Below are 13,713 nucleotides of genomic sequence, written 5' to 3' on the forward strand. Positions count from 1 at the left end.
GGTGGCTAATTCTTCAGAATTATACTTCAGTACAATTATGGGCTACAAGTATTGTTCCAGGAACCTGACTACCATGTATTTTTTTTCGTCCAAACAACCACTAACAAACACTTTTTTCAAGCCAAGACTTTTAAGTTGTGACGAACTTTTCTTGTAAATTGAGAGTTAAATTCATTTCTAAGCTATGGCAGTATTTGACTTTAAGGACACACACAGACACAAATCTAGAATATTTAAAATAAAATTTTAGACACAGTCCAATCAACTTACCTATAAGGGGCTTATTACGAAATCATGGGAGAACGTCATGATTTATACATTTTGTATATATGTCAATAAGCACATATATATATGACAATTACAATTTGTCCAAACAGCTTCTTTTTATATGGATAGAGCAAAGCAACAAAGACAAAGCATGAGTGCAGAAGGAGGTAATAACTACCATTTTCACTAGTAGTACACTTCAGCTTTGACAATGAAAACATTAGGTATTTCTTGAAGATTATTCAAAAGATAATGCTTGAAATGGGTTTTGTAAATCATTTATTATGATTGAAAGGGAGGAAAATGATAGGAGACAAATATTACAATTAAACATGTAACATTATTCTCTTGTAACCAATCATAATAACATACTTTGAATTTTTAAATGGCTATATAAAAGTAATTTCCCAGAAAATAAAATTTTCACATCATCAGTTACAGAAAATTGATTTCTTTCCATCAAAATATTTTAACTCTGCTCTATCAAAAATAAATGCCAAGTCTAGGGTACTACCATTTAAGCTAAGCCTTCACTATTCATTTATATTAGAAGATTTTAGGGGGGGGCTTACCACATGGTGAACTAACTACTGCCTGAGAATAAAGTCCTCATACATATGTAACAGCTCTGCCAAGCCTCTGGCTCACCAACTAATGATTATTAAACGGTTTTCTGGGAACTTAGAAACTCCACCGTATCCCAGCCAAAAGGTGCCTGAGAGTCATCCCAAACTGGTAACCAGTTTATTCTCAAAAATTAATTTGCTTACACAGTGAGTGGCTGTGGCTCAAAAGATTAGGAGAACTAGTAAATAGCAATGTATTTCTATGGGTGGTTTCGACCTTTGTCATTATCAATAAAGCACAATCTTACTTGATCAGTGTATTTCTTGGCTCTGCTCTTTCTAAGGATGCTAACGTAGGATGGAACATTTTTAAAAGGCTTAGTGTGAGAACAGTACATTGCCACAGGGAGAAAGCAGCAAAAAAGAAAACAAGAAGGCTCGCCAACAAATTAATTCAGCAGCTAACTTTTTTTCCCCAACTGGTTAAAAAAAATACAATACACAAAGTGATAAATATATGTCCAAAATATAAATAAAAAATATTCTACACATAAATAAAATTAAGTATATTCCTGATTACTATTTCAATTAAACATTTTTACAATATAATTTTCATGTCTTATCACAGTTTCATTTTCATCATGAATAATAATAAGTACTTTATTTTGACACAAACTGGAATGTACTGACCATTTATGTAACCTAGGAAAGCAATAGGTTTCTAGACTCAACTAAAATTTATCTCCTTTGAAGAAGAGTTACTTTCTCTTTTCTTTAAAAAAAATATTTTGGGGAATTTATTTTCAAACTATAATTTAAAAGACTGTGTGAAGCAAAGCTTTAAAATTTCTTTGTTTTCAAAGATATTATTTAACAAAGCAAGGTCAAGATGACCCAGCACCAGTGGAATGAAATGTGGGCAATATTCCAGGGAACTTGGGTTATGTTGATAGCTAAGGAATGTCAGGAATCAATGTTTCATTTTAAGTTTTACACTCCAGTGATCTGAAAAGGTGACAGGGTATACTTTCTAAAACCACATTGGAGGTTCTGGTTACCTAGCGCCTGCTTTTTCACACAGTGATTCATAGAACTAAAAACTTACCCTTCAACACCACCCAGCAGCTGCTTCTTAAATTGTATACTCTACTTCTTTCTAAACACCATATCATTAATTAAAAGCACATTTAATTATAGTACATAATTTTGTGGCAGTGAGCATGTCCAAATAATCAACTGGTTTGCCAAATGAGAGTTTGGCAAAATTCCCTTGAATCTCCCTTTCTAAAGATTGCTAGAATATTTTTTTTAAGAGAAAAAAAGGCTTGATGTGTCTGATGGCAAAGGAAAAGGTGATGGGAAAAAATGGCAAATTCTAACCCAGCTCAGCTAAAAGAAAATCAGCATGTGGTAAAATTTGTTTAGGTTTTATGTGTGTGTGTGTTTAAGTTTTATTACAAGCATTTATTTGAATATCTATGAATCAAATGGAAGAGAGTAACTCCCATTATTTTTAAAGAATGGACTACTACTGTGTGGGTGTCATGCTGCCAGGATGTAAATGAACTTATTTGGAGCTGATGCAGCCATTGCTTAGAGGACAGGGGGAGATGTTTAGGCCCCTGAGCTTTCAGAGCAAAGTGGGGCCTTTGGTTGGTCTGCTGCTTGCCAGAAGGGGCTGGCTTCCCATCACCCTGGCTTGGAAACCCTGGGTCTGAGCTGAGAGCAGCGCTGGAGCAGAGAGGTGGTGAACCGCCTTTTGCTGGTAGAAGTTGTTTATGTAGCTGGCGATCAAAAGGGTGATTTCAAGAATCTAAAACAAGAAAAGTGGAATTGTTATCCTCTTGAGAAGTTCTCATCATTTTCAAAAGAGAGTGAAGGGTTGGCTATGAGTGGTTTCCATCTGCAAGTGCCCAGGCCACCAGAATTCCCTTTCAACCAGATCAGACAGTGGAGTACAGCTGACCCTTGAACAACACAGGGCTTAGGGACCCTGACACTCTGAGCAGTCAGAAATTTGTGTGTAACTCTGCAGTGCCCCTCTGCAGCCACGGATCCTCTGTATCCATAGTTCCACATCCATGGATTAAACTAACCATGGATCGTGTAGTAATATAGTATTTACAATTGATTCCCTCATTTAATTCTTAATTCAGAAAAAAAAAAATAAAGGAACATTATACCATTTTTTAGATGAAGAAACCAAGGCTTAAGGAGAAGTTGTAAGCCAAAATTTGGACCTATGACTGTATGATTATAAGCAGTTTGTTTTCCCATCAAGAATTTAAGTCTTTGCACAATTAATATTTTAGTGTGAGAAAAACTAGCATAAAAAAGTTAGCATAAAGGCTTCTACTCACCTTAGGTTTTGCCATAGCAAAAATCAATTTCTCTGTTGGTTTGTCCTTTGAATGTGCATTGTTAATGACCACCATAAAATCATCTTGATAACCTCCAAAGGTCATTAGACTCTTGTATACATAGCTGACTATTAACCTCTTCAAAGAGAAGAAAAAAGTAAATATGTTATACACTATTTTCAAAGAAAGATGAGAGATGATTAATAACATATATCTCCATTAAGATGCTGATACAGATGGAAAACAACTGTAGATGGAAAATATTTTTAATTCTATACAGTTTCAAAAAGCAAAACTTGAATTTGCTGTGTACCAGTAACTATTTACGTAGCATTACACTGTATTTGTCCTTAAAGTTTTTTATATATTTGTCTATCTGCCTGCCTACCTATCTGGTTGAACCATATGAACCTGATGCTTTTTTAAGCTAAAAAATGGTCAAATATTGGCAAATCCATGTAGTTCACCCTGATAAACAGATCTTGATATATGTAAACATAACCAGTATCAAGCATACTATTTCTTTTTTAACTTTCTGCTTCTTTTAACTTAACAGCATGTTATGAACATCTTTCCATGACACTGAACATACTTGCTATTGTATAAAATCATTTTAAATGATTTTATAGACATTTATTTAGATTTTATAGACACAGACATTATTTAACTAATCCATTGAAGAATATTTAAATTTTTTGTTACTATCTTACTGCAATGAATATTTTGGGACATATTTCATAATACACTTAGAATAATTATTTCTATGGTTATAAACCTCAACAGTTAAAATTGCTATCTCAAAAAAGTAACCTTTTGAAACTCAGAAACATTATACCCATTTACATTTCCAGCATTTTGCAGTCTTGATAACACAGGATACCATCGTTTGTTTGAAGCTCTGCCAATCTGGTTGGTGACAAGTAGAATCTCACTGTATTAAACTGAATTTACTTGATTGATGGTGAGATTAACATTTAAAAATACATTTACTGAATATTAGTATTTCTTCTGTGAACTGCCTTAGCCCATTTGTCTATTGCTATGTTCATCATTTCTTTACTATCTGGAAGACATCCACGTTCCTAAAGGATAACAATTCTTTGTCATACATGCAGCAAATACTTTTCCCCAATGTGTTACTAAAACAATTTTTAAAATATAATTCAAAGATGTACAGCCTAAAAGGAAAGGAATCTGTGTATTTAATGATTAGCTTGCAAGACCTGGAGCACATCATCCCATTACTGGACACCTCCCCTGTTGCAGGCCAGCAGTGTTAATCTCCTGGTCTGTACATCCATCTCTCAGAATCAACAAACTGGTTTACTTAGCCAAGGTAACTCAATACTGGTGTAAAATTTTTGTTGACTTTAAGTCACTGGCTTTATAATCTATCTTCAGATTGTTTATTCAAGAACTAAAAGGCATTCAAGAAACATGCCATGCCGCGCTAAGTCGCTTCAGTCATGTCCGACTATTTGCAACCCTATGGACTGTAGCCTGCCAGGCTCCTCTGTCCATGGGACCCTCCAGGCAAGAACACTGGAGTGGGTTGCCAATGCCCTCCTCTAGGGGATCTTTTCCACCCAGATTGAACCGATGTCTCCTGTGGTTCCTGCATTGTAGGCAAATTCTTTACCGCTGAACCATGGGGAAGCCCATTCAAGAAATATAAACACCTTCAAAAGAGTTTTCAACAGTTATAAGGAGAAACAGTAACTAAAACACTAAAGGATAGTCTCATTTCCAAGAAATTCTCAGTGATCCTGACTATAGCCACAAGTAGGAGAGCCCACTACACCTACCAGGTGAATTGAGCAATCCCTGTCCACCAGGTTAAAAAAAAATTTTTTTTTAAGTAATCTGATATATATATATAATATGATAGAAAATAAAGTGAATTTCAGATAAACAAATGAATAAATAAAAATCACAGTTTGACTTTATAATTAATCATGTAAATAACTCTAAGATACTGTATATGTTCAAGTGAATATGTAAGTGATATTATGGCAAAGTATAGAAATTGTTACAGAAGCTTCAGTGAAACTGAATTTAAAATTTTGCTAACTAAAGTTTCTACCTTAATGTTATCTTCAAGAGATATCTTAATGTTGTCTTAATGTTATACCTTAATATTATCTTCAAGAGATATGTTATCTTAATGTTATTTTACACAGGAAGCCATCTTCTGAACACTATAAATGAGTGGTCATTTTACAAATACAACCGTGACTGCAATTTAGTCATGGTATCTTAATATTTTTCTCATACATAATACATAGCCTGTCTAATCTTGTTTTAAAAGATTAAATTGTAATAATGGTTGTATCTGTAAAATGACTTCATGATATAGTATTAGGAAGGATATTTTTCTGTGTGTAAGAAAAACAAGATTAAGGTATCATTACCTTCTGTTTATGGCACACTGAGCAATGGAAATAGTTGACTCAATGCAAAACTTAAGGATTTAATCTTACCATGGAGTTGTATTCTAAGATGCTTAAACCATCCTCATGTATAGCCAGCCACATGAACGTACTTCCAAGGGATGATGGGGTTATGGGCTATGAAGAGGTGAAAATACACTATATAATAGATGCTAAGCAAAATTACAGAAATGTTTTAGTCTAAATGCAGTACGACATTTCTAAGAACCACAGCAACAACATCTTATTATTAAAAATCTCACTTGAGGAGTAGACAGTGTGGTATAATGGAAAGAATAGTGAATTAGGAGACCCAAATTTGGGTCTTGAATTTGGGTTCGAGAGCCACATCTGTCATTTATTAACATGTGTATTTGGACAGGCCACTTAATCTAACCCCTAGCAGGGTTTGCCTCTCCTTCCTCAGGGTCATGTCATCTTAACCATCAGTGGTTTCCAGACCTATTGCAACACTGGTTGTGAGTTCCTGAAAAGTGTGAGAATAACTCATCTGAAACTATGGGCTTCTGTATCCCTAGAGCTCAGCTCTGTGTTTGGCAAACAAAATTCACAATTACCAAATAATACAAATGAGTGGATGGATGAATGAATAAAGAGAAGAAAGCAGAGCTAAGCGGCTGTCTTCAGTCTACTGATTAAGCCTTCTGAGTGTAAGAAATGATTTTGGCAGGTTACACAGGAGCAGAAGGGAAAAGGCAGAGATACCAGTGGCTTTCCTGCTCTTTCCTCAGTGTCCTGTCATGGTTTTCTTTATATTGTTGGAAATTCCCTTATTTTCCTTTAAAAAGTTGAATATACTAAACCTGGGGTCATGGTTATCACTTTATATTCTACTAAACTGGATAGCCTCCCCCTACCATTTCTTACTTTTGCAAGAAACAACTTGGCACCAAAGAATGGCCACTTCCTGGCGACTGTCAAATAGATTCGCACACAGTCAGCAGCACTGTGTCCTCGGAGGGCCATCCATCTGGTTGACAGTCGCTGGCAAAGCTGCCTAAAAAATAATAAAAAATAAAAACACAAAAGAAAAACACAAACAATGTATCATCCTCCCGAGATAAAGCTCTTGTTGAGCCAATCCTAGACACCACTGGGAGACCTACTCACGGGGACGCTCCCCAGGGGAGACCTACCCAGGGGAAGCTGTGGTTTAGTGGCACCCATTCTTAGCACTGTGCACCCCTTGTCCCTTGTGTAGCATTCCTTTCACCAAATTCCCCTATCTGTTAGTGCTCTCAGTATGACCTAGGTTCCCTGCTCCCCACTCCCTTCAGGTAAAAATTTAAAATCTGATAAGCTAACATCAAACCTTTGCATAACTAGCCTAGAATCTCATGGGAATGACTTTCATTTTTAAAGAAGTACAAGAACTGGAGACTGAAGAATGACTCCCCAACGGTGGAATTTAGGTGCTACCACTCCTGGCTCGGAGAGATGCTGGGTGCAGGGGAAACTTCTTAAATAAAATCATGAAGGCAACCACTTATGCTACAGAGACAACAGACTAATCACAAATATTTCTGTTTTAAAAAACGTCATGGTGAATTGGATTTGCCTCTGTTTTTGAATCTATGCCTTTTCTTTACAAGGTTTCAAAAATCAAAACTCCAAATTAGTAGAGTGGAATTTAAAATTTTTATTAAAAAACTTGTGTAAGAAGATACTTTATTTTTATTCCAATTTGTTTATAATGTAATACCCTAAGAGGTAAAAAATTTTTGGTAAACATTTCATAAAATTAAACATATTAGCTGATTTTTCCTTTTATTTATTAGCAAGATTAATTTGGACAAGAGTGAATAAGATCAAATAAAAAGAAAATCTTAAGGCAGATACTTTTCTTATTGAAAAAGTTTAAATCTAGTTACTAAAGTTTCCAGACACATCTCAAATAAAAAGAACTATAACCTCTTGGTATTCAACAGTACTTTGAAAATCTTGAGCAAATCGTTACATATAATTTTTTTCATCTTTAAAATTTGTACAGAAAAATATCACTGAAAAACTAGTGCACATCTGCCCTTTAAACAGTTCTTTACCTTAGCTGTTCTTCAGAAGAGTCATCTCTATACCTTTTAGGATAAAATTTCTCTATGACTTGTTTTAGAGTTTGATTTGCTTTGCACTGATTAGTAACATGACCTGCTGGAGTGGAAAAAGGTCTTTCAAAATCTCCAATCTCCACCTAATTGGAAACCCAAAAAAGAGAAAATAGAGGATATTTTAAAAGAATTTTTAGAAAGAAAATTAGTTTTATTTTTTTCTAAGCACTGTAACATACAATATATAAATCTATTTGTCATGATCGTGTGATTATGGAATTTGTGATCATATATAAATACTATTATTTAAATCTAAATTCCACTTGAAGTTTAATTATGAGACAAGTCTACAATTCAAGAATTCCCTGCGGGCTTCCCTGGTGGCTCAGCTGGTAAAGAATCTGCCTGCAACGCAGGAAGTGAAGGTGAAAGTGAAGTCACTCAGTCATGTCTGCCTCTTTGTGACCCCATGGACTGTAGCCTACCAGGCTCCTCTGTCCATGGGATTTTCCAGGCAAGAGTACTGGAGTGGGTTGCCATTTAGGTTTGATTCCTGGGTTGGGAAGATCCCCTGCAGAAGGAAATGGCAACTCACTCCAGTATTCTTGCCTGGGAAATCCCATGGACAGAGGAGCCTGAAGGGCTACAGTCCACAGACTTGCAAAGAGTTGGGCACGACTGAGTGACCAACATGATACGATATAGTTTCATTTCTATATTAATCATCCTAGGTTAAAATCTGATAGTACAATATTTGCTCAAGGTCACTTTACTATTGCCTGTAACAACACTCTAATTTTTCATTTTAAAGGTACAATTTTGGTTGGTGATAATAAGGCAAAATAGAAGTTAGAAATAAAAAATAGATATAAAGCTATGAAAAATCTTTTAAAAGTATTACTTGCACTTTTTAAGGGTCTCTACTGAATATAATGGGAGCAAGTACTACATTCTCATCACTTCCTAGATTTTCTCCATAAATGTGACTGTATGCATCCCCTCAAACTATTGTTCCATTTGTTCTGGAAACAAAGCCCTTCATTACCTTTTTTCCCTGAATGAAAGAATGTTTAATCCTTATTTCTATTAACAGACTACACAGATGCCACCCCTCTACCAACCCATCAAACCATCCATCCATCCATCCTTCCCTCTCTCCATCCATTCTCCCACCCATTCACTCATCCAAACCTGTACTGAGTTCTCATTATATGTCAGGCACTGTGCTAATTTATATGAGAAAGAAAACAGTTGAGCACAATTCCTGTCCTCAAAGAGTTTACTGTCTAGTAGAGGAGACTGAAGAATAAATATATACTTGTGATAAACTGTGTTAAATGCTTTCTTTGTATATGGTACCAAAGAGGGTTCAATGAGCGAGATGGGGTGGGAGGCACATTGAACACCCACATCCTTACCTATAACACACCCCAACAAGCAGATGGAGGGTTCCATCATGACTGAGATGGTCCTACAGAAAGCACTGGTTCTCTATCTCAAAAGGGTTTCTCTGTCTCCAGGTAAGCTGTTGGCACATGCCTCTGAGATTCTGACTCCTGTGACTTCTCTTATCTAGTTCTTACTCTGACTAGCTACTGTCTAAATTCCTCAGCTAAGCTTTGCTCTTAAAATCAATTATTATAATTTTCTAGGTTCCCTGTTCTTGGTTTGGCTTTGCTGTTCAACTTTTTCACTCCCATCTCCTATCTAATCAGTTGTTGTTTAGTCGCTCAGTCCGATCCAACTCTTTGTGACCCCATGGACTGCAACACACCAGGTTTCCCTGTCATTCACCATCTTGTGAGGTATTATTCTAATTTCCTCACACCAAATAAAGTTGTCCATCTGCTCTTCAAATACACTGAAATCCTGCCCCCAGAGCAAGCTTTTCATTGTCCCCACCTATCAGCAGGCAGTACTCAGCACAGCTAACTGTGAACCCTCAGATCAGGATTTAACCTCCAAGGATATGGCAGTTGTACAAACAACAGTTACAAACATAGTAAGCTATCTAAGGCAACCCTGGCTGTTAGGGAACCCTGTAATGCAATATTCAAGTTCAAGGTCACTCTCTCTGGCCCCAGGCATACTGTGTAGCACAGAATGATCACAATAAATGTTTGGAGAATTAACTCCAAATATTTGGAGAGTCAACTTAGGTATTTCCCATACGGGGCTTCCTAGGTGGTATGAGTGGTAAAGAACCTGCCTGCCAATGCAGGAGACATAAGAGACGTGGGTTCAATCCCTGGGTCAGGAAGATTCCTTGGAGGAGGGCATGGCAACCCACTCTAGTATTCTTGCCTGGAGAATTCCATGGACAGAGGAGCCTGGCGGGCTATAGTCCATGTGTCTGTGTAAGTTGTTCAGTCGTGTCCGACTCTGTGCAACCCCATGGACTCCTCTGTCCATGGAATTCTCCAGACAAGAATACTGGAGTGGGTTGCCACTGCCTCCTCCAAAGGAGAAGTCCCTGGGGTCACACAAAGTGGGATACAACTTAGCAACTGAGCATGCGTGCTTTCCCCATATGCCTCACATCAACGTGGCACATTACCAGACACCATATACAATAATAACATCAGCTCCAAGAACTTCCTGATTAAGACAGAAGATATCAACAAGGACCTACAAATCCTCAAATTACAACAGAAATAACTTTATCTTCTACAAAGCTCAGATTTCCTTAGTATATTTCATTTACCTCTGCAAAAACTACTCTGAGGAAGTGATCAGAAGTATTATTTACTTTTCCTTTTGTAGATGGAGAAATTACACTTTTTAGTTAGTAAAGCACTCAGAATTTTCTAGATGTATCATTTTACCTTTCTACTCCTTTCAAAAATTCATCTAAAATTTTAGAAGTATGTATCTCCAAAGAATGTGATAATTTTTCCTGGAGATAATATTTTCTTTTCCCACAAAATTAAAAATTAAGAAAACGAACTTAAATTTTAGCAAAAATGAAAGTGCTTTTAACAGAGCATCTGTGACTCAATCAAAGCCTAGAACAGCACATGATAAGAAATTACTCCTAACCCTATCATCAAGACAATATGTGACTTAGTTCTTTCCTCAGCTTTTTATCATTGCAAAAAGGGAATACTTAGTGTAGCATGAATGCTTTAGAGTCTGATGACCATAAAGTTGATATGAAAGTAAACTAAATTATCAACTATTCATGCACCCAAGAACATGATGGAGAATGGACTGTGTGTAAAGCACTGTGCTAGATACAAAGATGAATAAGGAGAGCGCTTGCTTTCAGGAAGGCCACTGGGGTCAGGACAGTAATAGATACGTGCAAGGCATTGCCAAAACCTTAAGAGGAACACTTAACCCATCCAGGAAGAATTCAAGAAGGGTTTCTGGTATGAGTGATACCCAAGATAAAAATGAAAGGATCAGCTGAAGTTAACAGGTAGGCATGGGATTAGAGGTGTCTAAACAGAGGAGACAAACAAGTAAAGCATAAGAAGAAAGAATAAGTGAATCATATACAACTTAGGACCATAAAGTTCAAGGTAGAGAGCATGAAGAGATGAGGCTGGAGGGGCAAGAAGAGTTTAGCTCATGACAGTCCTTCCATGTAAACAAGGGAATGACACGGTGATTCACATTTTTCTCTGCATCTCCATTCCAGTTTACTGTATTATCAGTGCTGCCTGACAAACCACCAGGGCACAGTTTCTAGGCCCAACCTTAGGAAAATGGCAGCTTCCACATATTGTCTCTTCTGGGACACTGCTCTTGTCATCCTACCACCATTCTGTGAGGAAGCACAAGCAGACACTTGAAGAGGGGACAAGCAGGTGTTCCAATTGACGTAAGTTCCAAATAATGGCCGGCATCAGCCACCAGATGTGTGAGTGAAAAAGTTGGCTTAAGACTCAACATTCAGAAAACTAAGATCATGGCATCCGGTCCCATCACTTCATGAAAAATAGACGGGGAAACAATGGAAACAGTGAGACACTATTTTTCTGGGCTCCAAAATCACTGCAGATGGTGACTGCAGCCATGAAATTAAAAGACACTTGCTCCTTGGAAGAAAAGTTATGACCAACCTAGACAGTATATTAAAAAGCAGAGACATTACTTTGCCAACAAAGGTCCATCTAGTCAAAGCTATGGTTTTTCCAGTGGTCATGTATGGATGTGAGAGTTGGACTATAAAGAAAGCTGAGCGCCGAAGAATTGGTGCCTGTGAACTGTGGTGTTGGAGAAGACTCTTGAGAGTCCCTTGGACAGCAAGGAGATCCAACCAGTCCATCCTAAAGGAAATCAGTCCTGAATACTCACTGGAAGGACTGATGCTGAAGCTGAAACTCCAATACTTTGGCCACCTGACGTGAAGAACTGACTCGCTGGAAAAGATCCTGATGCTGGAAAAGATTGAAGGCAGGAGGAGACGGGGTCACAGAGGATGAGATGGTTGGATGGCATCACCGACTCGATGGACATGAGTTTAAGCAAGTTCCTGGTGATGGACAGGGAAGCCTGGCGTGCTGCAGTACACGGGGTAGCAAAGAGTTGGACACGACTAGGCGACTGAACTGAACTGAACTGGCAGATCGAACAGAGGCAGTGTCACAGTGAAGATGCAAATGTGAAGAAAGAAAAAGGAAGACAATTAGCTCCTGGTATGCTGAACTTAAGGAGCCCATGAAAGCAATATGAGCTGAGAGAAAAGATTTGGGAATCATGGGCATTGGTGGTAGATAAAATGAAGAGAATGACTAAGATGTCCTGAGATGGTAGAAGGAGTGAGAAGACCAAAAACACTGGGGAATCTAAGCCAACAACACACCATTTTCCCTTAATTAAAATGTGCAGGTTGGGTAGAGACTGCGCATTGCCTCTCATGACCATCTCAAAGACCATTATCTTTCTGAGTAATAAAAACTTTGTGTTTTTTAAGGCTCATTGCTGCCCAGCTGAGACCACATTTTCTAGTCTCTCTAGTAAGTTGGCAAGGTCAGGTGACTTAAGTTTGACCAAAGAAACATAAATGGAAGCGTTCTATATAACTGCTAGGAAGATTCTCAAAGGTAGGAAGGCAAGCCCTTCTTCAGTTCTTCCTCTATTCTGATGCCTGGAACACTGATGTAATGGCGGGAGCTCTGGCAGATCCCCAGGACCATGAAAATGTCGGCAGAATGGAGGAGAGGACAAAGCACATGTCCGTCTTGACTACAGACACACCAGAATGCCTATCTCCCGCTGGGGAGGGGGAGATTTCTCCCCACTAACCATCTAGAGAACTTCAACTCGGTCTAATAATTAAATTGACACCAGACAGATTATCAGGAGAAGTGAACCAGCTGAATGCACAGAGGTCTCATAGATACGCTGTATGCATGCAAAGTCATTCTAGTCATGTCTGACTCTTTGCGACCCTATGGACAGTAGACCCCTTGGCTCCTCTGTCCATGAGATTCTCCAGGCAAGAATACTGGAGTCGGTTGCTGTGTCCTCCTCCAGAGGATCTTCCCAACCCAGGGATCAAACCCATGTCTCTTGCATCTCCTGCATTGGCAGGCAGGTTCTTTACCCACTGAGCCACCAGGGAAGCCCTCTTATAGATACAAAACCCCTGAAATGACCAAAGCAAGCTATTTATATCATTTTTAGACAAAGAAACAATTACTTACCAAAATCTAACAAAACAAAGAGGTTTGTGTTTGGGGTAGAAGACTAGTGAAGTAGTAACAGTTTGCTTATACAACTTTCTTAGCCTTGAATTCCCTAACTGTTGACAAGGATGCTTTCTATCCTCCTCCTACAGGGAGGATACCTTCACATGGGAGATTTATTTTCAGCTTTTAGGGCAAAAGAGAGAGGTCAGAGTGTTTTTTAAGTATATATCATTTTTTTCCACCAGTTGTTTCTAAAGTAACTTTAATTCAAAATAATCAACATGCCACTGAGGCATATTTGGGGGCAGACTGCCCTGGGCCCCAACACTTTCTATCTGAGGGTCAAATAATACCAATATTTCTTTCTTGATTGTCACTATTAATTT

The 13,713-nt window shown here is 37.8% G+C and overlaps 1 protein-coding gene across 1 annotated transcript in view; it reads right to left on the bottom strand.

The window, feature by feature from the left end:
* Positions 1 to 529: 529 nt before the first annotated feature.
* Positions 530 to 13,713, bottom strand: part of PLEKHH2 (pleckstrin homology, MyTH4 and FERM domain containing H2) — a 95,314-nt gene continuing 82,130 nt past the window's right edge. Inside the window, exons 26-30 of the mRNA XM_061155512.1 lie at positions 7,686 to 7,831; positions 6,511 to 6,640; positions 5,674 to 5,760; positions 3,194 to 3,331; positions 530 to 2,646 (exon numbers count right to left, since the gene is read on the bottom strand). Coding sequence (XP_061011495.1) covers positions 2,464 to 2,646; positions 3,194 to 3,331; positions 5,674 to 5,760; positions 6,511 to 6,640; positions 7,686 to 7,831 — 684 coding nt within the window. The 3' untranslated portion in view covers positions 530 to 2,463. The remainder of the gene's footprint in view (positions 2,647 to 3,193; positions 3,332 to 5,673; positions 5,761 to 6,510; positions 6,641 to 7,685; positions 7,832 to 13,713) is intronic.

The sequence above is a fragment of the Dama dama genome, chromosome 11, assembly GCF_033118175.1.
Source record: "Dama dama isolate Ldn47 chromosome 11, ASM3311817v1, whole genome shotgun sequence".
Lineage (NCBI taxonomy): Eukaryota > Metazoa > Chordata > Mammalia > Artiodactyla > Cervidae > Dama > Dama dama.